The 26,400-nt window shown below is 49.0% G+C and overlaps 9 protein-coding genes across 9 annotated transcripts; 4 read left to right on the top strand and 5 right to left on the bottom strand.

Moving 5' to 3' along the window:
* Nucleotides 1-109: 109 nt before the first annotated feature.
* On the top strand, nucleotides 110-5,247 carry PFICI_06738 (uncharacterized protein; the record flags this gene model as incomplete). The annotated part of the gene is made up of 15 exons (XM_007835319.1): nucleotides 110-170; nucleotides 275-936; nucleotides 992-1,168; nucleotides 1,230-1,314; nucleotides 1,462-1,490; nucleotides 1,546-1,705; nucleotides 1,769-1,837; nucleotides 1,888-2,403; nucleotides 2,451-2,596; nucleotides 2,665-2,896; nucleotides 2,954-3,175; nucleotides 3,252-3,310; nucleotides 3,367-3,420; nucleotides 3,498-3,925; nucleotides 3,987-5,247. The coding sequence occupies 15 exons, from the start codon at nucleotides 110-112 to the stop codon at nucleotides 5,245-5,247; spliced, it is 4,161 nt and encodes a 1,386-aa protein (XP_007833510.1).
* Nucleotides 5,248-5,544: 297 nt separating this feature from the next.
* Nucleotides 5,545-6,821, bottom strand: PFICI_06737 (uncharacterized protein; the record flags this gene model as incomplete). Its single annotated transcript, XM_007835318.1, has 4 exons — nucleotides 5,545-5,711; nucleotides 5,791-6,165; nucleotides 6,224-6,553; nucleotides 6,611-6,821. 4 exons carry the CDS (start codon nucleotides 6,819-6,821, stop codon nucleotides 5,545-5,547), a joined length of 1,083 nt encoding a protein of 360 aa, XP_007833509.1.
* A 569-nt stretch (nucleotides 6,822-7,390) lies between these two features.
* On the bottom strand, nucleotides 7,391-9,510 carry PFICI_06736 (uncharacterized protein; the record flags this gene model as incomplete). Its single annotated transcript, XM_007835317.1, has 5 exons — nucleotides 7,391-8,044; nucleotides 8,100-8,346; nucleotides 8,401-9,025; nucleotides 9,078-9,351; nucleotides 9,415-9,510. 5 exons carry the CDS (start codon nucleotides 9,508-9,510, stop codon nucleotides 7,391-7,393), a joined length of 1,896 nt encoding a protein of 631 aa, XP_007833508.1.
* A 1,810-nt stretch (nucleotides 9,511-11,320) lies between these two features.
* On the top strand, nucleotides 11,321-12,475 carry PFICI_06735 (uncharacterized protein; the record flags this gene model as incomplete). Its single annotated transcript, XM_007835316.1, has 3 exons — nucleotides 11,321-11,395; nucleotides 11,451-12,017; nucleotides 12,080-12,475. 3 exons carry the CDS (start codon nucleotides 11,321-11,323, stop codon nucleotides 12,473-12,475), a joined length of 1,038 nt encoding a protein of 345 aa, XP_007833507.1.
* A 1,342-nt stretch (nucleotides 12,476-13,817) lies between these two features.
* PFICI_06734 (uncharacterized protein) lies at nucleotides 13,818-14,755 on the bottom strand (the record flags this gene model as incomplete). The annotated part of the gene is made up of 2 exons (XM_007835315.1): nucleotides 13,818-13,915; nucleotides 13,969-14,755. 2 exons carry the CDS (start codon nucleotides 14,753-14,755, stop codon nucleotides 13,818-13,820), a joined length of 885 nt encoding a protein of 294 aa, XP_007833506.1.
* Nucleotides 14,756-17,173: 2,418 nt separating this feature from the next.
* PFICI_06733 (uncharacterized protein) lies at nucleotides 17,174-17,923 on the top strand (the record flags this gene model as incomplete). The annotated part of the gene is made up of 1 exon (XM_007835314.1): nucleotides 17,174-17,923. The coding sequence occupies one exon, from the start codon at nucleotides 17,174-17,176 to the stop codon at nucleotides 17,921-17,923; it is 750 nt and encodes a 249-aa protein (XP_007833505.1).
* A 470-nt stretch (nucleotides 17,924-18,393) lies between these two features.
* PFICI_06732 (uncharacterized protein) lies at nucleotides 18,394-19,772 on the bottom strand (the record flags this gene model as incomplete). The annotated part of the gene is made up of 4 exons (XM_007835313.1): nucleotides 18,394-19,005; nucleotides 19,068-19,241; nucleotides 19,282-19,424; nucleotides 19,478-19,772. 4 exons carry the CDS (start codon nucleotides 19,770-19,772, stop codon nucleotides 18,394-18,396), a joined length of 1,224 nt encoding a protein of 407 aa, XP_007833504.1.
* A 407-nt stretch (nucleotides 19,773-20,179) lies between these two features.
* On the bottom strand, nucleotides 20,180-22,906 carry PFICI_06731 (uncharacterized protein; the record flags this gene model as incomplete). Its single annotated transcript, XM_007835312.1, has 1 exon — nucleotides 20,180-22,906. The coding sequence occupies one exon, from the start codon at nucleotides 22,904-22,906 to the stop codon at nucleotides 20,180-20,182; it is 2,727 nt and encodes a 908-aa protein (XP_007833503.1).
* A 659-nt stretch (nucleotides 22,907-23,565) lies between these two features.
* PFICI_06730 (uncharacterized protein) lies at nucleotides 23,566-26,264 on the top strand (the record flags this gene model as incomplete). The annotated part of the gene is made up of 8 exons (XM_007835311.1): nucleotides 23,566-24,006; nucleotides 24,060-24,100; nucleotides 24,159-24,512; nucleotides 24,567-24,796; nucleotides 24,854-24,900; nucleotides 24,967-25,097; nucleotides 25,150-26,140; nucleotides 26,193-26,264. 8 exons carry the CDS (start codon nucleotides 23,566-23,568, stop codon nucleotides 26,262-26,264), a joined length of 2,307 nt encoding a protein of 768 aa, XP_007833502.1.
* Nucleotides 26,265-26,400: the final 136 nt, after the last annotated feature.

Genomic DNA, 26,400 nt, shown 5'->3' with positions numbered 1-26,400 from the left:
TTCCAGTCTCTTCACTCGTCCCAATCGACTTTGGATGAAGTTTTCCAGTTTGACTCTCGTTTACTACTAGCCCTAGCATTCATCGAAGTGCGGGCGCCACTCCTTCACCATGTTTTTACCTTTGTTTTCTGCCTGCTTGCTTGCCCTCCCTCTTTTGGCAAGCGGCAGTAGTAGTTTCTTATCAAATTCAACCTCCCTGTCTCCCGATTCAAGCAAGTTGATGTGCCGTCTCTCACCCAGCATGTGTTTGCTAACCAATTTGCTCCGGGTCCAGTTGACATATCCGCATTCATTGATGACTTCTTGGAACAGTGGAAGATTGATAATCCTGATCTTGAGTCCGATCAACTCGCCCAGGTCATTGACACAGCCAATACCGTGAAGGAGGCTGTGCTGAATCCTACGCAAAACAAGAAACGGACGTCAAAGCACCAGTCGCGTGCCCCTTACAAGCCGTCCCATCCCCACTTCCGTCGTCAACTCGCCAATTCCACCGCCATCAGCAATTCAACACTCGAAGAGGCCAGGGCTCTGGTTCTCGAGGCCCAAAAGGAGGCCAACATTCGGAACCGAGAGCGATTTCAGAACCCCCGACTCAACAACTACTATGACTCCTTCTCTACCGAGGCAGCCAGAGTGAGGCGTAGAGCCGATGCAGAGGCTTTCGCAGTCAATTCGACTGTGGCCGCTGCCGCCGCCATGGTCGCTGAAGCGGATGCCGCAACTATGAAGCCCGTGGAGTACAAATCCATACCGGCATACATGCTTGAACTCAGTCCATCACATGGTACCGAATCAAGTGAAAGCACTGGCTTGTCCAAGCGTGCTGATAGCTTTTGGATGGAGGACATTGACCACGTAGGCAAGGTGCCATTTGGAGGGTCAGAAAATGATGACTACGTGGTCTTTCGCAATGTCAAGGAGTACGGCGCTGTTGTAAGTAAACGGCCTCCATGCAAACTCAGAGAATCGACTGACACTACTTATCAAGGGCGACGGTTTGACAGACGATACAGAGGCCATTAATAATGCCATGAAAGAAGGTAATCGATGTGGAGAGAATTGTGGCGGATCTACCGTCAAGCCGGTCATTCTTTACTTCCCCTCAGGAACATACCTTGTCAGCTCTCCCATTATTGCATACTACAACACGCAGATGATTGGCAATGTGAGTGAACTCCTATCCCAAACCCATCAGATGACTATCGATTACTTACTCCACTGCGAAGGCAAATTCACTGCCCATTATCAAAGCGGCCAAGTCCTTTGTTGGTCTCGGTGTTGTCTCATCAGATGTTTATACCGGCAAAAATGGTATGTAGTCATTTTGGATTTTCCCGTCTATGTATTCGATGTGTGGTTGATTATCCCAAAGTGCTCAATTAACCTTGGGATATGAACCTGCACTGTGGGATCTGCTTCCCTTGCATTTAGAAGGATATTTACTAATTTAGTGCAAAGATGGCAAGGACCAGTGGTACATTAACCAAGTAAGTACAATGTTGTTGCGTTGGGGTACAGTTCAGTAATCTAACATCTTTTTAGAACAATTTCCTGAGACAGTTGCGTAACTTTGTAATTGATGTCACCGAAGCCGATCTGACCGACTGTGCGGGAGTTCACTGGCAAGTTGCACAAGCCACCAGCATCCAAAACGTCAAATTTTACCAGTCGGATTCCGCCGATAAGGAACATGTTGGTGTCTGTAAGTATTACCAGGTTTTCATCTGCTCTTCTTCTGTAGTCTATGTACTAACACGGAACTTAGTCGCTGAGAATGGCAGTGGTGGTTTTATGTCGGATCTGCAATTTTTCGACGGCGCTGTTGGTATTCAGTGTAAGCTTCTTGCAACAAACGTCGTTTTCTTCCTTGCTTATTCCATCTAGGTGGCAATCAGCAATTTACGACGCGAAACATGGCCTTTGTCGGATGCCGTACCGCCATTGACTTGCTATGGGATTGGGGTTGGACTTGGAAGTCTCTCCTCATCAGCGCCACAGAGTACGCCGTCAAGATGAGCGGTGATTACCGGGGTGGCTCAATAATGTTTGTCGATTCAACAATCATTAACACCCCCACGGGAATCTACGTTACGACGCCCAAGGGTGGCACTGCGTCAGAGCAGTTCTCCATAACCCTTGACAACATTGAATATTCCTCTGTTGGTACCATGGTAAACCACGAGACTGCCGGAGTATCTTTGGCAGGCGGCAGTGGAAGCATCGAGTCTTGGATTCTTGGCAAGGTCTATGATCAAAACACCCCCAATGGCAAGTATCAAAGCGGAGGCTCGCTTTCTGCTTTGCATCCACAAACAGAAGAATTGAGAGGTTCTACCGGATTTTTCGAGAGAGAAAAGCCTCAATACGCCGATCTTGACGCGAACACATTCATGTCTGCCGGTCTGGCCGCAAAAGGCAAGTCGATCTCAATTGATGGCAATGACGAGCTATCACTAACTCTGGACGTTTGAATCTAGGCGATGGCGTTACCGATGATACCTTTGCTCTTGCGATCTTGTTCCTCCTCGCAACAAGGCTCGGGCGACCCGTGTATATTCCATTCGGGTCTTATATCGTGACGCAAACAGTCAAGGTTTGTAGTTTGCCATGTCTTCATTCATACGTGTCAGAGTTGGTTGTGAAGCTGATCAATCGTAACAGATACCGACTGGGGCCAGGGTTGTCGGTGAATGCTGGGCACAGATCGTGGCCAGGGGTGCCTTCTTCTCAGATATTGATAACCCACAGGTCATGATCCAGGTCGGCGAATGGGGCGATGCAGGTGTGATTGAAATCCAAGACTTGATGCTCACCACCCAAGGGCCGACAGCTGGTCTTGTTCTCATGGAATGGAATGTTGCTCAGAGCAAACAGGGTTCCGCCGCCATGTGGGGTTAGTAAACCGTGGGAGACGTTCTTGCCCTACGCCTCTGGCTAACAATGTTTGCAGATACTCACTTTCGAATTGGTGGCGCCAAGGGCTCCCAACTGCAGGTTGCCAATTGCCCCAAGCTGACGGGATCCGTCAACCCGAACTGCATTGCTGGCGCCATGATGCTCCATATGACTCAAGTGTCATCTGGATATCTCGAAAATATCTGGGCTTGGGTTGCAGATCACGACTTCGACAGTGGACCTGATCAGACTCAGATCGATATTTACGTCGCACGTGGTAAGTTTGCAAGATGAGCCCGCTACTAATGGTCTTAATGAAGAACAAATAGAATCCAAAGCTAACGTATGGGAAGGAATGCTCATTGAGAGTACCGGTGGGCCTACATGGATGTATGCCACTGCTAGTGAACACGTTCGTAGCAATGCTCCTCGTGTTGTGATATTTACATGTTGCTGATACTTTCACAGTGCATTCTATACCAGTATCAATTATATGGAGCTGAAAACGTTTACATGGGCATGGTAAGTACCATATCTCTTCTCCTGTCCTGCATACCGACAAGTCTACAGTGGAAAAGGCTAATTCCTTCGTCACACAGATTCAAACAGAAAGCCCTTATTTTCTGCCTCAACCTCAGGCTCCAGCGCCTTTCAAGAATCAGCTTGCGAACTCACCGTTTCCAGGTGACCCGGACTTCAGTGAATGTACTTCCGACAACCCTCATTGCGCAGCAGCATGGGGGATTAGGATCATCGGGTCCACCAACGTGCAAATTCTCGGGGCTGGCCTCTACAACTGGTTCCAAGAATATACCCAGCCTTGCGTCGATTCTCAGGACTGTCAACAACGAGTCGCCAATGTTATCGGCAGCGGAAACGTTTGGATTTACAATCTATACACGATTGGAACGGTGGAAATGATCAATCTCAAGGATGCTAACCCAATCCTTTCCAAGGACAATACCAACACGAATGAACACCCGTTCACTTCCATAATCAATGCGTGGTTGGTTGCATCGAGTGGCGAGTACGTGTCAACGTTCCCCCAAATATCTTCAAGGACATCAACAGCTAACAATCACTTATAGGGGAGATTTGTCTGTTTACGATGGCACGAGTGACGACGATGACTATGAGGAAGTCGTGACTGACCCGAACAGAAGCCCCTGCAGTGCTCATTACACAAGTTTGGACCAGATTGAAGAAAACGCCAATCGCATCCCGGATTACTGCTACGACAACTACCTGGTCGACGTTGAGCTCAGCGTTTTGAACCAAGCACTGGCAGACTATGACGACATCGTTGCGGGTGATTATGATTCGAAATTCGATACCTATGAGCGCGTCACGAGGCAACAAGTGCCGGCCTCAATCGATGCTTACATGGCCGGTGCTCAGGCCTCGGGCAACTTCCGCTGCACAAAAAATGTGGCCGTCTTCTGCTGTTCCGACTGCACAGGGCCTTATGGCGGATGCTCCTCGTGCGACAATTCGGCAAGTTGTGTTGATGGCCAGAAGACGGTTGACGTCGACTGCCCTACAGTGATCAATGACCCATACGACATTTATTCCCCATCACCAGGGACGATTACTTACATTTTCACCAACGAAGACAAGTTCTATTCCGAGATTCTTGACAACTATGGCGTCCAGAGGGACTGGATCAAGCCTGGGGATCGCCTCGCCAAACTAGCCAACGGCTGTCAATACCAGGCAGACCCGATCGAATGCGGCAAGACGGCTAATACATGGTGGCACGGCTACCCTATCGTCGACGAAATCACTATTCCCGATCCAAAAGAAGTCATTAGCAAGTCCTACGACCGCTCTCGCGCGCTCGCCATTGGCATAGCCGACAGCCATCGGTTTGCAAAATACGGCATTGACTTGGCCGGCCAGTCAGACCTGACCGACTCGGTGTCGCTGCCCGCATTGATGATGTCATCAGCGGTCAGCAACATGCGAGACGTCGTCAAGGTGGCCGACGACGCGGCTGAGCAGGAACGAAAGGAAATTATTGCCAACTTCATTACAGGTATCTTCATGTTGATTCCAATGGCTGGCGAGTTGGCGGGGGCATTGGGCGGTGCCACGATGAAGGCCATTATCGGCATGGCTGGAGAGCTCGCTAACGTTGGATTGACAATCTACGAGATTATCGATAGTCCCGGAAGCGCTCTTACAACCATCTTGGGATTTGCCATGGGAGGTGGCTCTATCAAGCCTTTTAGAGACGCCGCAAAGGCGAGACGTGGCATGGTTCAGTCAGAGAAAGACAAGCTGAACCCAAGGACAAAAGTGGATCTTGATAGAATCGATGCAGCACGATCTGCATGCTTGCGGAAGTAGTTATCAAGTTGGCAAGGGACTGGCAGAGCATAGTGTTCACCGTCCATAAGACGGAGTACTGGTCGGCTCTTGGATAGGAACAGGTGTACCTATAGTGGTCAAATGCTGTATTCTGGGTATAAACCACTTGTAAGGGTATTTGGGGGCTCGTTTGATGATATCTTAGATATGCCACTGCTATTTCCTATGCTATGATAGCAAGATTTGTGAAATGTTGGCGTCAATTGTAGTTACAATGTACCACTTTAATTGAGTTTCAGAGTCAAAGTTTAGCTAGATGCCTCGATGTCGGACACATTATCCCGATTTCTCAATGTCCTGTGCCAAGGCCTCCTGTCTTCCAACGCTGGAGGGATCAAAATAAGGTCTTTCCCCCACGCTTACAGCCCGTTGTCCCGACCGGGATCCCAGTCCCTCATAGTCAAAAGTGGCCGTATGGAAAGTGCTCCGGTTGTCCCAGATGGCTATGATTAGCTGTTGGTAAGTTTACATGTGACAAGGCCAGGCTCTAGGCCCCATGTGCAGGAGAAGGGGTTTACATACCGACATCATTAGGATTCTGCCAGCGGTGCCTGACTTGCAGGTCGTGGTTATCGACAATCAGCCGTACGAACCACTGGAGTAGATGCTGGCTTTCGGCATCGGAAACATCGTTGATTCGCTGCATGTGGTGACCGACGGCAAAGATGCTCTTCCACCCCGTGACCGGGTTGGTGCGAACTACAGGGTGCACGGTAGTGAGGCTTGTTCCCACATTTTCGAGACTGCCACGAGGACCTGGGTGTATCGCAAAGTCGTTCTTGGCCGCGGTTTCCTTGAACAGAGGCTGGGTAGAAGTGGCAGTCAAGCCCTCCAAGAACTTTTGATACGGCTTAGAGATTCGATCGTAGACTTCGTATCCAGAGGCCCACAGGGTATCTGACGGATGAGATCAGCTGATGGCTCTTGCTTCCCACTTAAATATTAATTTCCTTACCACCTCCAGTGCGCGGCAGCTGGGTAAGTCGCAGAATCGCATAGTCGCTCGGGCACGGCTCAAAAGTAATGTCGCTGTGCCATCCTTCCTTGGCACTTTGCTTTGTCTTGTACAGCGTGCGACCGTACATCTTTCGCTGTTCATAGCTTATGGTGCTGATGTGGTCATCGTCCCCGCCCATCTTTCGACTCGCGTTGTTCACGGGGTGAATATGTAGGCCAGAGGTAGCGGGCTTGCCGCTCAGCTTGCCCATACGATCGACCAACTCCTTTTGTAGGTCGCTGGTAAGGTCATTTTGCCTTCGGAAAAAGACGACACCGCGTTGCGATACTTGAAGGGAAACCGTTAGCAATCATATTTGGATTATCACCCCAGGTTCGGACACACCAGTGATGGCCAGGTCCCGCAGGAGTTCATCGGAATTAGGCGCTTCTAGCCATTCCTTAAGGCTGGCATTGGGGAATTCTCGTCCAATTACTGGGGTAACATCAAAGGACTCAAAGTTATCCAAGACTCCTCTTAGCTGGAGCGGTGATCGCAGTGGCTTGGCAGAGTTTGCCTCCGGTGTGGTGGTGGTGGCATCGCCGATGGAACTCATGGTTTTCACGGACAGACAAAAAAGCGGTCGTACCTGCAGTAGCTTGCTTGGCAAAGATCTAGTCACGATTGGTCGGCAAATTCGGTGAATTATATATGATTGAGTGAAGAAAAAGGCTTGCTGCAAAACTTTACTACATTGCGCAGGACAGACACCGACCACTCCTCGGGCGAAGCCATGTGCCCAGATGACGAATTTCGATATTCAAATGACGAATTTTGGATATTTACACTCGGCGCGATGCGAAAATCGGCCTGTTCTGGTGCGGTGTTTTCCCGTTTATGTGCCTGGACACGGCGTAAACATCCGATGAAGCCCTGTTTGGGTGCGGCGTTTTCCCGTCCATGGGTTCTCCAGGAGAAAGGGAAAATTCGGTCTATTCCGTAACGGTATTTTCCGTCCATATGAACTTGACACGGAGTAAACACATGTCGGTTTTTCCAGCACGGTAATTGTATAAATCATCCGTAATTGCAGAGATGTACATACCTAGGTGCGAACTTCGTCACTTGAAATCTGAATAGAACTATGTAGTCTAGGTTCGATCTCATCCAAAAGACAACTCATCTTTACTCCTTGTAGCATGTTGGACCATGACGTCCAGCAGTCGTTCCAGTCAATCCCGTAGCCACACCAGCCGGATTCCTCTGCCACTCGACATATCTACAGTCGCTCAGCGGATTAAAGGCAAGCAACGCATTGAACTCTGCCTGTGATTCTGGAGTGGCCCGGGTTTTGCCTTCATTCTGCTTTGCAAGCTTGAGTGCCAACGGCTTGAACTCAACGACAGTGTTCACCTTCTTGCGCATGCCTGTTTCGGCGGCGATTTCATCAAAACGATGAATTTTCTGGTACAGCTCCCAATCACCGTCGAAGCTCTCAATAATGCGGTGCGCCATCAGACGCTTCCAAGTCCACGATGTACGAAAGTGACCCATAAAATCCCAAGGATTCGGCCGGCTAGATGATCCCGGCTGCATGAACAATTCAACCCCTTCGGACTCTGAGAGTACTTCCGAAGAAGTCCTGAGCTTCCGTAATGTCAATGGATATCCCGGGTTGCATATATTGCAATGATTGAAGTCGAAGAGGTCGCGGTTGAATGAGCTATGTTTATCGATCAAGGTTGCGTGACGATTCTGCATTGTTGACTTGAGAAGCGGTCTGAAGGTATCCAGCATTGTCTGCAGTCCCCAGACCTGAAAATGTCCCAGATACGAAACCTATATCGTGTCAGATTCTTTATGGTGATCAGTTTGCAATAAACGGTATGCTCACCATGATCCTGTCGAATTCAATCCCTGACAGATGCTCCGACAACTCAACCGGGTCACAATTGTGGACTTCAAAGTCAACTTTGAGTGATCGGAGCCGTACGATGAACTTCTCAAATAGGCCGCGAACATAAAAGAAAAGTTTGCCATATATGTCGTTGCGGGACACTCCTGCCTCGGTGGCAAGCACTTCATTCAAATCCCAGCTCTCCAACGGATTGGTGAAACTAGTTCCTACCAGCCTGAGCGTGCTACATGATTGTTAACTGAACGAGAAATCTTCGCGATGAATAGAATAGACTTACTTGTTCGTGTACCATGTCTTGTGCCGAAAGGCTCCAAAGGGTAGCACAATACGCTCATTGAAGTACTTGTAGAATGGCTCACGCCACGATGGAGGAATACGCATGAGAATAGTATCCCAATCATCCCTGCGAGCGCCTTGCGCCTCCCATGGTTTGGCTCGCTGTGACTTTAGGTCGGCAATGTCCTTTTTCATGTCATAGCCCTCATAACAAGGTCCCAGGGCGAGGCATTGCTTTTGTGACAGGTAAATCTTCAGTGTATGTCCTCCGAATCTTCGCTCGTCAACCTTTCTCTGCTCGAAAGAGGGCCCAGCCACATGAAGATCAGTCATTCCTTCTGCAGAAATGTCTGCCAAGTTTGAGAAGTCTCCAAGACGGTTCACGACAGACTTTATCATACGCCGTAGAGCCCCAGCATACGTTGATGGCCAGAACTCATTGTACCATAGGTTTACTGCCAGCTCAGCAGTGATGGTTGGATCTTTGGAGGATATGGCCATTAGTATGAGCATGTAGTTGCGTATCCCAAGACTGCTTAGGTCGTTGATTACGATGCGCAAAGGTGCCGAGAACGTCTCAGGTAGGTCTACAACTGTCTTTACCACGCTTGAAACGTCTCCAGAGACTGTCACATTGTCAGCACGTGTCATCATGTTGGAGGTGTTGAGTATATATACCAGGGAACAATAGATTGAGAGGCTGAGACCAGTCAGCGCCTTCGTTCTCGTCCAGGCGAAGTACATCAATGGCGGGCATTGCACGAGGGTGGCCAGGGGCATTGAACCCGGTGAACGGTGCCTCTCCCTGAGCGGGATTTGGGTTGACTTCGACCCAAGCTGGCAACCGGTTTTCCAGCTCAAACTGGGGGACCCATTGATCTTTGGATAGTTTGGACTTGCAGTCCAGCTTGTGTTTGCTCCAGTGAGCGGTTTGGCATGCCTTGTCGCAATACTGGATGCAGCTTTAGTATTTCAACAAGGCATTGGAGGGCTCAAGAGTACTAGAGTCACTCACCTGGACCAGATGACATCCTGCGCAGGATGAAAGGGTCTCGTTGGATTTGTAACAGTGGCTGCACACCGTTTTGGTGATTTGGATTCTGCTCGCCATGATAGACCAGGGCCAAGATGTACTGGTCCTTCAGGAACGAAATTCTCCGAGACTGAGAGGAAACAAGGGGATTCCGAGGGCAGACGGATGAGAATTGTACCAAGGCCTTCTCAGGGGAAATGAGAGGATGAGATCTGGAGGATATATGTGTATCAAGTTCTAAAGCGGGCGTTCAGAAAGACTTTTCACCGCCACCGTTTGCCTCAAACGACTTGACCTATCAGTTCGGTTTGTTACAGCGTGGGAACAACAAATCACCTCTAAGAACTAAGAATGATCCCAAGGGTGGAAGCACTCTGTCACAAGCCTTGGTGCAATGCTGTTTGATGATCTGCAGTCGAACAAATCAACAGGACGGCGCCATGGTAGAGCCAAGAAATCTGATGTGCCCCAAGCCGTGCTTGCACGCTTGCGTTTGAACAAACCCATGCCCGTTTGTAGGGAAGTTGCGGGCAGGACGGAACATCCGGTGCGCAGAAGGAGCAGATCTCGCCCGTGACTGCCTGGAATCCCAAGGGAGCTCGCATACTTGTAGTGGTCAATGTTTTTCATGTTTCAGAGACAAACGTCCGCTGGTTGTTAAAGGAAGTAAGTCACTGATTGATGTACCTTGACACTTGGGTTTGATTGATGTGAAATCGATGCGCTGCTCCTAGTTGCCCAACAAAGACTACAGGCGGTCAATGTGTATAGCACTTAAGCTGAATCACCCACGTTGACATGTGTGCAATTGGAAAGATGCAAACAGGTAATGGGGGCTGTTATGTCTCACCCATATCAAGACTGATTCATGGGAACAAATACCAGTCCTATATCATGCAGGCATGTTGCTGTGGGCAGCATGTATGAGATGTAGTTGGGTCCTTAGCAAGGCAATTCTGGCCGTGCTTGCAGACTGTAGAGCTGGCACTAAGGCGATACCCGTGGACATACCTAGTGTTTGTCGGGATTGGGAACCGCTAAGGCTAGGTACTACTCTGGTGTCTTGGCCCGTATTGCGGGAAACAATGTCCACTCTTTAGCGAGTGCCACTTGTATGTTTTGATTTCTGAACATCTTTCTCTTGGCTGCCAAATCCAAACGAATGCCTTGGGCAGTTTTGACATTCATTCAATTTGCCGATGGGTAGAAAATAAAGCACTCAACGCAAGGACAGTTTGGGGACGAGCTTGATCTTGACCTGTTGTGTTGCATTGGGTGCGTTGTACCCCCGCAATTAGCGCCCATAGGATTTCAATGCACTGTAAAAACCAAGCTAATCCAGCAAACATCAATTGCTCTAATTGCCTAATGGTGCGGTAAGAGGGGTTTTACTTCGCGGTAGGCACACCATGGCCCTGGAGAGCTGCTGTTCATTAATGTACCATCACTAATAGGCTACCCCCGGGTGCTGGCGGTTCAGAGTGCGCGCAACACGATGCAAGAACACGCTTTGCATTCAGACAATGTAAGCCTTTTGGATGGAGTGAGTGGGGGCTGCACAACATATGCCCCCTCACTGCAGAGCGGGTGGCCCAGCCCAGACCCATCAGTAACCAATGCCTCCTAGCCTCTGTTATCTTTGGAGCCAACGTCAGAGTCAGCCTCCAATGTGGCAAAGCGGCATCATTAAACGAGGACAGAATTGCTGCTATATGGAAGTTGACGACCCATTGAACGAAGTTGACGACTGTATAAGACAATAGCCATTGGAGTGCCACAGTATTCAATACTTGTCCTCGCGCACAACGTTGCAAAAAATGCCAAAAGTGTCAAACTCCACCATCCAGTTTCCATTACCTATCTTCACCCCGCATCTACCAGCAAAGCCATGACTCCCACTGCGCGCAGCCGCGGCCTCAAGTTTCCTGTTATCCTTTTGGGCAAAGAAAAGCTCGATTCCAAGGTTGTTAACTCCCCTTTGAGGAAAATACGGACAATGAAAACTAATCAACTTACAGACTATTCGCGCTTTCCTAAAGCAAACACAATATGAATTGGTCCTAGTAGGAAACAAAGATGTACCAGTCTTGTATAATGGAGAGACCGACGATGAGCCCCTAGACATGATCGAGTCGTTTGGGCAATTGGGGTGGCCCGACGATTTTATGAATGAAATAAACCAGAAGCCCGGAGTAAACGGAAAGGCCTTTGTCATACTGGATAGTACCTCGGGGCAGGATCAGTCAACCTGCCTCGTGGCGGCCAGCGTGGGTGATGACAACCCCACCATTGACCATGCAAAGTTCCGATGCCAATTTTCGTCGACACTCTCCGTTCTGGCGCAACTCGATCGCGGTGGTCCAGCTGATATTCCACACATCATACGGCGTTTGCGAACCGAAGCCGCAGAGGCAGGGGCCGTCTGGGAAATGGCCCTCGTAGACAGGATCAAGTCTCGAGAAGCTCAAATTGGCTTATCAAAATTCCCTCCTAGTAAAGACTGGAATACCCGGTGTCCTGAGGCGCTCCCACGCACCTCCCGGCCATATTTTCCAATCTTTCGGTCTGCTGAGATCAGTTTGCAGGTATGTACACTGCTTTTGCGCAAAAGCCTCGTTATCCAAAGTAGCTGTTAATTCAATTCCAGACGCTGAATGAGTTCCTCGAAAGTACTTATTGCAAAGAACATTGGGGTCATTCAAGCGATGAGCCCGATCCCCGTGCCTCCATCATCACAGCGGTCGAGCCACCATATTCAGACGGCCCCGCCGAGCCTCCTTTAAAGACAGTGCCATATCTGCCAAAACAGTTTTTAGGAACGCGGCCACACGAGTTTGACGCGATTGTACGCAGCGTGTTTTCTTGCCCATCAAACGAGAATCCTGAATTTAACTATAATCGCTACATCGTCATGGATGAGATGACCGAAAAGGACAAGACGGTGCTGATTATTGCCAACGACGAAACAGAGGGCTTGGTCGTCAGCCGATCCGACTTTAAAGGTGCATTGCTCATCCTCATCTCGTCAAAGGTTACATCGTGAACGCTCGAGAGTTGTATGGACGATGCATGCATCAACGGTGAAACCGCCGTCAGGTCCCCATACTAGATAATATCACAATCGTAGGTTCTGATGGAGATATCAATGGTATGTATCTTGTATACCAGGAAATCCTCTATGTGCTATAAGTTTACCCACTGCTGTTGGATCAAGTGCGCCATTGTGGCACGAAGTGGGTCTTCTGTTGAGAGCTGCAGCGCTACCGGTATGCTACTGGCTTCTAGTAGTAAACAGCGCAAAAGTCTACATGAAGTTACACTCAGCATTGCCACGTATTATAATATGATTGTTTGGAAATCCCTCCCACCATACTCTTGGAAAGAATCCTGGATACCGAGAGAAGTATGTCGATCAATACACCACCTGGGCTCTCGTAGTGATTTTCGTCGCAGGTTCTTCACCGAAGCCGATTCATCGCCATTTTGTGCTGGGAATCTGTGCATCCGTGTCCGGAGACATAGCACGACGGGCATATAGTGAACTTTCCCGAATTGCAGTCATGGCAACCTGTTGATGATGTCAGCATCAAGGCCGTTTGATTTTGAAGAGACCAATGACATACGCCATAGTATATTATCTTGTATCGCATCATTGCAAATATCGCATTTCCGTTTTCTATGGAGTATCTTTGCTCGCTTTGAGGACGTCTTGGCTGTTGAGGTTGTGCCGGCCAAGTGAAGTTGCAGGGTATGTTCCTTTGCATTTTGGCACCGGATGCCACTACGATAACAACCGTGGCACAGAATAAAGTTGTCATTGTCGCAATTGCAACAATCTGAAGATGGACCAAATTTGATCAGCCATCATGCCTTGTTGGAAATGGCGTACAACGAAAAGACTCACGGTAATATCTTCCCTGTGTGATGGAACCCATGCAGTGACTGCAGCATACATCATCCGCCTTGTTGCGCCACGAACAATCCTCTACCAGGAACGGCGTCTTGGAACAGTCCAATGCACAAAGATAGGCAGTGAGATAATGTGTTTCGTTGCCACATGCTGCTCCCGCCAGATAACATGTTTCGCAGAGATCAAAGTCGGCGCATTCTCTACAATCTGGGAAACGTCAGCTCTTGTCCTCTCATTTTCTTCTTATCTTTAGCCATTGGCTTATTGTTGATTCATGAAGAGTACTTACGAAAACATGGACCTTGAGAAACCAGACCTCTGCATGCACTACATTGGAATAATGGGTACCGAGCTTCTTGCACCAGATTCTTTCTGAGTCCGGAACATCCAGACGACATGAAAGACTTTCCACACCATTTCTTATAGACCGGCAAGCTATGGCTGCCCTGGAAATCGGAGTTGTAAGCTATTTGTCTCAAAGTGAGCTCGTGGCTCGGGGCACAACGAGCTCCTGCAGAATAGCAGTCTCTGCAGACATCGTACTGGTGGTCATCACAGTTGCAGCAATCTGCGCTCTGCGTCAGTAGGATTCTTCGCGAGCATTGTACCGCAGAAACTGGACTTACGCCAATAAGTACCAGCTGTCAAAACTTGACTGCATTCAATGCACTCCACGACTCCTTCAAGGATGCGAGGGCACTTGAGATTGTGATCCTTATTGTACAAGCCGGCCATGGCCTCAGTCGTCCACCAAGCGCATTTGTCTGCAGCAAAGGCGACAAGTGCCTTCTCAGTGAGCTGCAACGCCAACATGCCCTCATCATACCTAACTGTGTCGGTAGGGGATACGGGCGACCAATTCGTGTGATCTTGAAGAACTGCGCCAGAGATGTCTGACTCAGGAATTACACCCTGCGCCCTAGCTTGAACTGCAATCTCCTTGGCTTGTTCAGCCATCCCGTCATCGACGACGTAAGGCACATATAGTGGATCCTCGACGACTTGTTGAATGGGAGAAGTTTCCTTTGGCGCATTTGTTGCGTTCATGGCGATATGTTCGATACCGCACCCGACGCCCATGCCGACAATACCAGCGACCATGGGTATCATGAAATCACGCTTCTGAAGTTTTTGTGGCTCAATTCCTCGCTTTGCAAGCTCCGCAATGATGAGAGCATTCTTTTTCGAGGCGACGTGCCTTCTTCGCAAGGCTACGATGCTGACGGCTAAAGAGCCGCCGAATGTGACGGGAGAAGCTCCTATCCCGGCCCCGATGGACCAGGAACTAGCAAACTTTTGTCGGAGTTTTACAACCTCCTGCTTGATAAGGCGTTCGTTCGGGTATGCCTGAAGATCAGAAATACGACGAGCATATTCATGCTCGTCGAACGTGAAGAAGTCTTCAACTGTCATTGTGTGAGAGTACTAGGTAGTTGAATTGATCATACTGATCGAAGTTGTGGCCAGCTGTAGAGCCAGACAGGGGATGCGGGCTTATTATATTCATCAAACATGCTGGACTTTCCAAGTACATATTGCGAATAGATCACAGCTCTTGAGATTGTCAAAGATACTACAACTTGATATTGAAGTGCATGGAAAGTCATGCCTAGACAAGCCAGAAATACCATCATTATCGTTTGAGTCCCTGCCAAAAAAGTTAGTCTCAACATGTGGCTGAGCCCGGTCGGATTGATTGTTACGTTCCAGGTGTCAGTGTTACAGTGCTGCATTGTGAACCATGGTCATATTGTGGGAAGCTTTTTGACCCTAAGGGATTGCTAAACAGTTCAATGATGGAATTGTTGCGCTATGAATCCGAGCCACACCACAGCTTCAGTCCGTTGCGCGACTAGAATGTTCTGTAAGTGATTTGCGCTTGATGGCCAAAGCGTAAATGCAATTTTTTGAACTGCTAAATCAGATGTCCACGACTTGCAACGTTGAGACCGTCTCATCACGTGAGTCAATGCCACATGCATTCACTTTCGGTAGCCCCAGAAACAGAGCTGTTTTCCATATTTGGAAGTGAAGGTAGAATGGCCAGACGCTAGAGAGCTTGAGCTGTCGGCAGCTTTGAAGTCAATTTATTTGTCTCTTTTCAATATCGAGTTGGCGCGGTCACTTTAAGAGACGCCAGCCTCGAGCTGTGCACCAGCGCCCACACCAAATAACCATTGACAAGAACATTGCAACTAAATATACTGCCCCCAGCCCCGAAGGTGTGGGACGAAGCTGGCCCAGATGAATTGGTTGTGACCCACTCATGTACTCATTGAGATAACCAGAAATCATGCTACGTTCTAATTTTGGCCCCCAATTCTATTGACATCATTACTGACACTACCAAGCTTCTAAGCTGCAACACTGCTCCTTGGACCCAAATAATGTATGCGCTTCATGCCCATCGTTGCCTGTAGGTTCAACGGAACGGCTATTCAAGTGCTCGACTTGCTCTTAGCCTGCTAGAACTCTTGTCCTTTGCTCATTTGTAGTGAACCCCAATCATGAGTAGTGCACGTCCTTGTTATGTGCTTGCATTAGCTGGGCGGAACTGCCTGGACCATGGACCTTGAACTTGCTGTTACCACGCTACCGTGACCTTATTCTGCTGTTCGGCACGTGCTTCCAGGATGGGCACCATATTAGACAGACGATCTGACGGATTACCCCAACAAAAGAGATGAACAAATGTTCCAATGTTGCACTCTTGGTGTTCAGCACTATCTCTCTCATGCCAAGCGCCATTACTATAATTAACCAGACGCATCCCCACGTTACTAGACAATGAATCGTTACAATAAACTGTTGATACTCTATTTACTAAATACATTGGGCTGTGGTCTTGTGCAATCGTCGAAGAAGTCTTTGCCGATCGGAGATTGCAAAGCTTCCTTGACACGTGCCAATATTGCATATTAATCAGACCCGAAGTGTCATGATTCAACTGCTCCATGTGCAAGGCAGAGATTATCTAATCATGACTGTCTCCAATTTTTCATGACATTATAGAACACATTACCTAAAAAAGAAATAATATAATGAATGGTAGAGAGCTGAGTAGATATCTAGAATAATAAGCTGGCGACTTTAAGGTCCTAAGCTCCCCTTCCTTGCCTTGAAGGGTGAGTCGCTTCGCGCTAGGGTACCACTCCACGGTTTAGCGGCGGTCTCTTAGCGACGAAGGCGCTGTACACAGGGACTGGTCTTTCTGCTCAGGCTTCTTTCTGGTAGTAAGGGATTTCGCTACCTTCACATATAATTCTTTTCATCGATCAGGCTTCCATAACATGACTTGACCAAAGATTCTTCAGGGTTTTGCGGTGACGAGGATGGACGATGCAGATGTGAAAGCACCATAATGCGATTGAAGTGAGGAATCCTTCTCGGGTAAAAGCTGGTCATCCGTTATGTTTCCAAGCCTGGCAGGCCATAGGTCAAATTACACACAAAATGGTTCACTTCACCAACCGCAAAAGTGCATAACTGTTGTTTGATCTGTCCCATTGGAGGCAACCATCGCGAGCAGTTGATTCTCAACGCTTTCTACTGTCCAAATCATTCCTTTTCAGCTGCTTGGCTCTATATTCTGTACATCCCGTAGCGAATGGTCAGAATCTAGTTTTCCCAGATCCCGTAGCCCCAAGGCCAAAAAAGCTACGGCCTGTACACTGAACGGGCGCGCGCCAACATGGAGCAGCCCGGCTTGTTCGATATAACCCCGGAAAAAGAGGCCAGCAAGGCCCAATTTCTCCGCCGACTGTATCGAAGCAAGAGGCCGATTTGAGCGGCAAGACCGCCATCGTGACGGGGGCCAATGGTGGTATCGGCATGGACTGCTCCCGCCAACTTCTAAAACTCGGTCTCGGCAAGCTCATTCTCGCTGTCCGCGACACAGCCAAGGGCGAAGATGCTCGTGGGTCGTTGACTCCCATGCTCAAGCCAGATCAAGCCATCGAGGTTTGGCAGCTGGACTATGCATCGTATGATAGTGTTGTGGCTTTTGCGCAGCGAGGCGAAGACCTCGATCCTCGCCTCGATATCGCTATTCTCAATGCCGGCGTCAACCGCAAAGACTTTCATGTCAACCCGATCACGGGCCACGAGGAGGATTTGCAGACGAATTATCTTTCAACAGTTCTCTTGGTACTTCTCCTGCTCCGCGGCTTCAAGAAAGCAAACACATCATCCCCTGGTCGCATCGTAATCGTATCTTCAGATCAAGCTGCTTGGGCCAGGTTCGAGCAAAGGCATCAAGAACCGATGCTTCCTGCGTTTGATGACGAGAATAACCCATGGAATCCGATCGACCATTATGCCACCACAAAGCTGTTGGGTCAATTGTTCGTGGCCGAATTGGCGAAACGGGTCCCTCCGTCCCTCGCCGTCATCAATTGCGCAAACCCGGGACTGTGTTACGGCTCACAAATTGGTAGCGAACTGGGGATCATGGCTGCGGTATTTATACGCCTGGTCGGCCATACAACAGATACGGGAGCGCGCACGATTGTCCATGCTGCCACCAAGCTCGGCGAAGGGTCGCATGGCCAATATGTCGAGGAAGCCAAACTGAGACCGTAAGTATTCCCATATTTGGAACTTGTTTAACTGTTTTCATTCATACCTCATTCCGCTACGGATCAATTATACGACTAATGCGTGTCCATTTGGCATTGTAGAATGGCACCGTTTGTATATTCCAGGGAGGCAGAACACATCACCCGACAGTTGTGGAAAGAGACTTTACAAGAACTTTCGTTCGCAGGGGTACAAGAGATTGTGGAAAGTCTTGAGCCAGTGCAAAGGCAAGCTTAAGTCAACCAGTACGGAAGCCAAGAATCACGGCCCGCCCCACAGGCACCACCGAGCTAGGTCCCAGCGTTGAAGGACTTTATCATGGTGGCAGGCAAAAGCTGTCGCTAGATTTAGTCATGCACGATAAGTAGGTACGAAGCGTGATTGCCCGAGTCAAAATAGTGGCACATATTTTATGGGCAGTGCCTAACATCTATCCAAACGCTTGAATCTATTCTCAAGTGAGTTACTAGATGCTAATCTGTACGCCCATAATAGCAATGTTTCGCTTGATGATATCTATCAAACACCATCCGCCATGAGTCTTCGAGTGACAGCTCGTGATCAAAGCCCGTCTTTCTCGTTTTAGTAAACGAGAAATGGTGGTCAAAATTGATCCAATCCGTGAATACTTCGATCGTGTCTTCCAGCGCAATCTCCTGAAGAGTGACGCCCTGTTCCTCTTTTAGTTGATTTACCGCCTCGGGATGATCATGGAGAAATTTGCTAGGAAGGACAAACGCCGGGTCCGACTTTTCAACGGGCGGTACCCCCTGAAGCCCGAACAGAGAGCAGATGACCCGCCACCGATCAGACATGCTCGCAGGCTCAGACGCATCCCCGATGTTGTAGACTTCGCTGTTCCCGGCAATCTCTGGATGCAAGCATAGATATATACTGAACTCGGCAAAAATATCCTGTCCGCCATCATTGAACAAGGTGTCGCAGTCTTCCGGAGCCGCGGGCCAGGGAATCTTTTCCGACTTTGCATCCGGGTGTCCTTGCTCATGTAGAAACTTGTACACTGAGAGAAAGTTCACACAAGCTCCCGCAAGATTATACGGGTTCTTGTGAGGGACGAACCCGACCTGGTCAGGCAATGTTAGTGAAAATATTGAGGCCAAGGCCAAGGCCGTGACGATCAACTTACAACTGGACCGCATCTGACCTCGGCGAATTTCCAGGATTTACCCTTTTGAAGCTTGTCTAGCTCTGCATGTAGCACATAGTAGAAGAGCTCATCATGCCAAGGTTGATGTACGTCACTCATCTCCTCTGTAAAGGGAGCCTGGAACGGCCTCTGCGGCAAATGAATACCATAGCCCTTCGTGATGTTAGGCAGAGCTCGATGCACAAATCCCAACGATATCTAGGGCTAACCTTGGTGCCAGCCGGTAGAATGGCATATGAAGATTCGGTGCCAGGCTTTCTGCTGCCGCGAAACCTCTTTGGAGCATGCCTAGATTGATGTGGGACTCTGTTGGAAAGTCGGGATGGGATAGATAGGCTATAGTAGTCAGTCTGGTCGTCCAAAGATGCTTTCCCTCGTTGAATACATACCGAAATAATAAATGTGAGTAACGGAGCCAATATCAGGGACGCGAAGTCGTAGTGTCTCCTTCATATGATCCATGGTTCCCAAGGTCAAGTCGATCCCGTCCACGATTGACAGGACTGGTTTGCCAGGACCACTGAGAGGCCAAAATGCATTCTCCTCGCTCAAAGGTCTATTGGAGAGTGCAGTGACCTTGTGAAACACTCCCCTTTCGGGATAGTTCTTGAGAATCTGGTTGACTACGGACCAGCCGAGAATGCCAGAGGCACCAAAGACCAAGGCGTGGTGAGGAGCCGACATCTGGTTCACGATGATTGTCCCGTCGCTGTTCAGATTGAAATATCAAAGAACAGAAACTTTCTTGTCAATGACCCCGCGCTCTCATGGGGTACATATATCTGCCAAGGTGGTAGCGTCACATAAGCTTGAGCCACCCTCAATGCAGGCGGATGTAACACAGCAGGCAATGGCCTCGAAGTAGTCGAGGGCGTTTGCGCAAAGACTTGCATGTATGGAGGCTGCCCGCTGCTTATAAAAGTCTTTCAAAAACGCATCCTCGAGGCACAATATGTGTTTCGACCCAGTTGATCCCAGAACATGCGCCCATGCCCATGTAACCACACTGAACTACCGGATCGAGTCTTGGAAGGTGTGGATACGTTATGATGACTTTATCAAAAAAAGGAAAAGAAAAAGAAAAATAATTATTACGCAAGTATGCGTTTCTCTAGTATAACCTCCCCTGAGTCAATGTCTGCCGCCAAGTCGCCATTGTACTTCATCATATCATGAACATAGGCTTGGCCAATGTACAGCCATGTCGGATTGTATAGTTCTGAGACGTTGTTTCCTGGTTTGTTCCATTCGGGAGCAGTTTTTCGCAGTATCACTGGAGTTCCCATACCGAGAACGAGGTGTAACTCGTCACCACTCTTCAGGCTTTTGGGGCCCAGACCGAGCCGCCCATCTGCGGTGATGAAAGGTCGCCTGCCAATACATGCTTGTTGATGAGCTTCGTGGTATTGACGGTATTGCTCATCATTTTCAGGTGAAGGCCTGCGCGAGAACTTTCCGGCTGTAAGTGTGAGGTAGATTAACTCTTCTAACGCCGCATTCCCAGCTGACGGCTCGGTCGTCTCAGTTCCTTCCCTTGTGCCTCTCGATGCCAGTAATCTTTGGGCCAGTTTCCAGTTTTGTATGGTTTCTTGGCGCCAACTGTTTCTCATGTTTGAGGCAACTAGTTCATCCCACTGTCCTGGTAAGCGTCCATCACTCGAGACGGCGATGCCAAAATTTGAGAGCACATGGATTTCCAAGAAATGATAAGTCGGGTCGAACAAGAACTCTCCGACTTGGGGAGAAGACTGAGCTGGTAAAGCAAGTACTGGAATGCGACCTGCACCGTGGAAGTGGTCGCCGTCATCGCCGGGTAGACCTGTCCAGAAAGGCCGAAATCCATGTCGAGTCTTGATATTATTCGTCATGAAAGCCGGGCACCAACTTGGGATATAGGCTTCCCTGTCGTCATTCGTCGCATCCGGCATGGTGGGCGACTTGGCTCTGGCGCTTTCCGCCAAAGCCACGACAGACAGGTTTCGAGAATGATATGTGTACTGATTTGCAAGATCTATAGATAGAAACGATTCCCGACGGCTGTAATCGGGTTGTAAAAGATCACGGGAGCTATCAGCAAGACCAATGAAGGCAAAGACTTTGTCCCGAGGGTCGGTGGCGTTGCGAGAACGATATCTGTACCAAAGGGAGACGAGATCAGGGGCATGAGAGTCGTGGGTAGTCGTCAGAGGTTTCTCAAATATTATGTCTGCAATACTCTGATCGCCCCTTTGGGTTGAGGCTCGCAATTCGTGATTGGCCTCCAAAGCCAAGAACTCATCAAGATAGACGTGGTTGATTGGAAAGAACGAACGAGACAGACAGCCTGTGACAAGTCGTTGAAGCTCTTCCCACCGGCAAGTGAATCTGCCGCAGGAAACAAGAATATCTCTTGCCAAGACAAGTTCTTGGACAACCCATACTCTAGTCCAGTATGGTCTCCGCAGTAGCTTGGCCGCAACGTACACAATGCCAAAATGAAAATATGGCATTGAGATCTCAGTATTGGAATCACTCAGCTTGAATGATTTAACGCGATCAATTGCATATTGAAGACCCCAAGGCTCATTTTCACCAAGCCACAGAACCACTCGGGTTGCTTCTGAGTATATGAGTGGCATCAGCAAAACTTGCGAGCTCCTTTCGTCGAGATCGAATTGATTAATACACAGTGCGTCGATCCATAATGTTCGCGGATTTGTCGTGTCCCGCAAATGCAAAAGTGCTTGTAGCAGGACCTGAGAAATGTAAAACGTGTGCTCGTTGATTTCGATGTGTTCATTCATGTCGGGTGGACCCCAAACATAGGATAGTGCTTCATATGGTGGGATGTTTTGGCCGCTCAGGTCTGCAACAGCAAGCTTGCATATAATGGGCTCACCTGATCCACCTGGAAGGATCTCGAGTAGCCTGATGCATGAATCGTTTGGACTTTTGCCCGACTGTAAGGACTTGTATATGATCGAATTTGATGCGGTAGCTTTCAGAAGCGATGATGTTACAGCCTCCTTGTAGGCGTCGACGAAAGGCACAAGAATTGCAGCGAGCCAGGTAGTGAATATAGGCAGTACAATTATAAATACAAGCCACAGACTCTCGTTCCCAGCGTCCGGGTTCTGTGTGTCCAGCAAGATCCCAACAACCAGGACATGGAGGATATCGAATATTGAGATGATCAAATTGGTAACGGATGAGACTATCCGGGCGACTAGCTCGGCAAGGAAATCAGCGGCCGCGGAATTAGCGGCGCCAACAACAGCTTGACATAGTTGATCATATAGCAAGTGTAATGGTTTAGGTGAAGCTCGCCATGTAGCGTTCAGGTGGCCTCGGCCGTGCTCGCAGGTATTTGAGAAGTGGCGTGAAATTCTGAGGATGATGTACACGACAGCTTTTGGCAGTGAATCCCAGCTTTCGGTGTCGTCAGGTTCGCCTAAAGCCTTTATAGCAATTTGTGACAATGACTTTGTAGCAATGTCTGCTGCCTTGAAAACACCGGGAACCACAAGAATTGCTATAAGGAAAACAGGCCAATAGACTAGGTAGAGTGCGAGAACGGTCCATAGTCCAACAATGATACGCAAGACCCAGCGTATACGGTCCACGGAGCGGGTCAAGAGAGACCCAAGTCGCCCATCCGCTGATAGCCTAGACGTGTGAAACAAACTTTGGAGAATTGATATAATTGATGAAAACAGCCCTATAACTGTTGTGAAACCGACGATGAGCGGCGATGACACGAGAAATGTGAGCGAGAAAAGGCCTATAAGAATCCACGTTGGCCACCAACGCTTGTCGCGTGCGACTTCTTCGGCCGCCATTGTCAGAGTATCGTGTCTGTCACTATCGACTCAACAAGAGCGTTTCTAGGTGGGAGAAACGAAAACGATGCAACGCATAAAGGATATGTGCAGGCGAGTCTGGATGTAATATGAGAGAAACAGGCTTGATGGACGAGAATAAGACGTGAGCACGCTATGAGTGAGTGGGCTTAAGGCTTCCGCAAGTGCAATAAGGGCATCGGCTAAGGCTGCATATGGAGAGGAAAGGTCAAAACATAGGTGAGAATTGTAGAAATACAGTAAATGGAAAGTCGAGAACTATTACGGCGAGCATGTACACATTTGGTAGGGTCCAAGACCCTCCAATGTATGGCCACTGTGCACAGCTTGTGTGTATTGACCAAGATGACAACAGGCAGAGAAAGAAAGGCACCTAACAAAAAGAATGAGGGGAGCTCGGTTCCAAGCTTGGCCATAAGCACAACTGCAGCTGTGGCCAGCTGCATGCCGCCAAGCAACTTTGGTGCCCATTGATAGTGCGGCTTCGGCGCCCAGTTAGTGGCAGAAGATGCAGCGGTCAATCAACAGTTACCCAACTTTTCGCTGATGGTCGACGGACATCTTGTGTTTCGACAAGACGAAGCGAGGAGAGTGTCACATCTAGTCCTGGAGCCAAAATATCCGTCCATCTCGATGCTATGCGAATCGTAGCGGCTTTGCTCGCGGTTGCGCCCCTCGTCTGCCCGGCCGAAGCCGACGGCCTACGTGGGGCACCAGCGCCGTGTTTCGAGGCCTGTCAGATGGTCCTGCACCCCATCTTGTTCAACGATACCGCTGGCTTATCGCCATCTCCCCCGACCAGACAATGCCAAAGCCACAAGGGTCTGGCATCGCTGTACCTCTGTGCGCAGGTTTTTTGCTCGGTGGATGAACGGACAGCAGGTCTCAATTTCCTGAATAGTACTTGCCACAAGAAGGTCAACGATTCAATTCCTTCATTCGACCTAATTGCCAACTACACTGACGACATTATTGCTCGCTTGCCCCGGTTTGAAAAACCAGATTATATCGACGGCACAACTTTCCAGGACGTTGCCGTCCCATCAGATGGCTTTTTCCGCCTAGCATATGATACATTGGTAAGATGACTTTCTCGGCCACATCCTTGGCATCAAACTAACAATTCTTTCAGGCATCTTGGTCATATGCGTATGGTTATCACTTTCGCTATGGGTATGTATCTGTGGGCCCCCCAAGCTCATCATTTTCATTGCCCACTGACTGTATGTAGAGCCGCAATGCTGGTTTTCTGGGGGTTGGTTGTCACCATTGGTCTACTCAACAGGATATTGCTCTATCTGATGCACAAGACGAAATCACAGACGAGAATCTCCGACTCCGCCCATTCCGGTGCCTCAGAGGACGGTGAGGCTCTTATACCTTCGAGGAACCCTCGACTAGGCCGTTTTGGCGGTTGGCTCAATGCTCATGTATTCCTACCCGCCACGTTTGGTTACCGCAAAGCTCAACCATTTGGCTGGTATACCGTGCCTCCCCGGATTCAAAGCTTGACCATTCTCTTGTTCATAATCATGAATTTTGTCTTCACTGTTCATGGGTATCATGTATTCCCAGAAAATCTTTAGTATGTGATGTGCTCTCCAAGCTCAACGCGTTACTGACCGAATGTCCCGTAAAGCTACCCAAGAGTGATTAGTCAGACGCTCAGGTATGTATCTGATCGAACTGGAATCATAGCCTTTGCAAATTTCCCCCTGATCTGGCTCTTTGGTATGCGGAATAATGTCATGTTATGGGTGACAGGTTGGGACTTTGCTACCTACAATAATTTCCATCGCTGGATAGCCAGAGTCTCAACAGCACAGGCGGTAATCCATTCAGTTGGCTACACCATCTTGGTCTTTTATGGTAAGTAAAACTCGTGCTACGAACGACTCGCTTGGACACTCTTCTAACATTATATAGAAAATGGGTGGGGACATTTTGTTGCGTATTGGCATGTGACTTGGTGGGTGACGGGAGAACTGGCAAGTTTCACCTCGGCGGACTGATCAATCCAAGAAGCTCTGCTAATATAGTTTTCCAAGGCCGCCATTCTCATGTGCGCATTGCTACCGCTGTCACTTTATTGGCTGAGACGACATATGTATGAGGGTTTCCTCATCATTCACATTGCCCTGTCAATCCTCGTGTTGGCGGCCATGTGGGGGTTCGTTCTTCCATCCTCCGCCTACTCTAAATATGCTCTAATCGCCATATAGCCACATCTATCCATTCAGCAGGGGCGTTCCATGGGACAGTATTGTTTGGGTATCATGCTCTATCTGGGCTGTTGATCGGATTGCCAGGATGACTAGAACCTTGTGTTTCAGCCGCAAAATATGGAACACACAGGCACAAGCAACTTATGAACGAGATGCCAATATTGTTCGGCTCAGTATCCCAACCTCTCAAAGTTGGTATCGACCACGTCCGGGCACATTCTATTACCTACATTTTCTCAACGGCGGGCGCTTCTGGGAAAGTCATCCGTTCACAATGTCATCAATTCGACATGGGAAAGCGACAGGGACGGGGTTGCTCTCCCGCACAAGTTTGGATACGGCTGAGGGAATGGGCTTACTCTCTGCAGATGTTGAGGTCGAGTCTTTAAAGAGTGAGACTACTCACCCGGATGCGCCCACGATGAACTTCATCATCCGACCTTATGATAGTTCGACGCGACGCCTAGCAGTGGCTGTAGAGAAGGAGTCCCCGTCCTCGTGCATGCTAAAGGTCCTGGTCGAAGGACCCTACGGTCACACACAGCCCTTCCACCAATACCACAGTATCCTATTCATCGTTGGAGGCAGTGGAATTGTCTCAGCGCTCGTCTATCTCCGGGAGCTGTGTAGAGACGCCGCCCAAATTAAGAATGTCCACATAGTATGGGCAGTTCGAGAAGCGGCCTTTGCCTCCTCTGTCCTGCGGGACGATATGGCCGACCTGCATGAGAGCGGGAAGCTAACACTAGATATCTACTTGACGGCACACGAGGCACATCACACTTTGGAGAGCTTGCCCGAGGGCGTCTCGAAGCACATGGGTAGGCCAGACATCATTGCAGAGGTGGGCAGTGCCATTCACCGATTCGGTCGCACTGGAAGTCTCGCGGTTGTGGCATGCGCCCCCGCTCGCATGGCAGACGATGCCAGAAAGGCAGTGGTGCACACGCTTGCAACACAAGCATCTCGTCAAACATCGAATATTTCGGTAGAATACTTTGAGGAGTCTTTTAATTGGTAACATAGACATTTATGTATAGAAATATTTTGGCAAGGATCTCGTTGTGGTAATGACTTTCTTGCATGAGCCACCTGAGTATGCAGTACAGTAGGGATTGGTGCGGCGGCGGCGGAATCATGGAGTGTGAGAGACCGTCAATGGTGCAAATGCAAAGATTTAATCGGCAGGCACAGCCTGCCGTGTTCGTACCGGATGGAGCTGTGATCTGCATGGCGATGCATTTTGGG

The sequence above is a fragment of the Pestalotiopsis fici genome (genome assembly GCF_000516985.1).
Source record: "Pestalotiopsis fici W106-1 unplaced genomic scaffold PFICI_Scf_4, whole genome shotgun sequence".
In the NCBI taxonomy this organism is placed as follows: domain Eukaryota; kingdom Fungi; phylum Ascomycota; class Sordariomycetes; order Amphisphaeriales; family Sporocadaceae; genus Pestalotiopsis; species Pestalotiopsis fici.
Note: the sequence above shows the minus strand (reverse complement) of the source record. Positions and strands in the feature narration are given on the sequence as shown.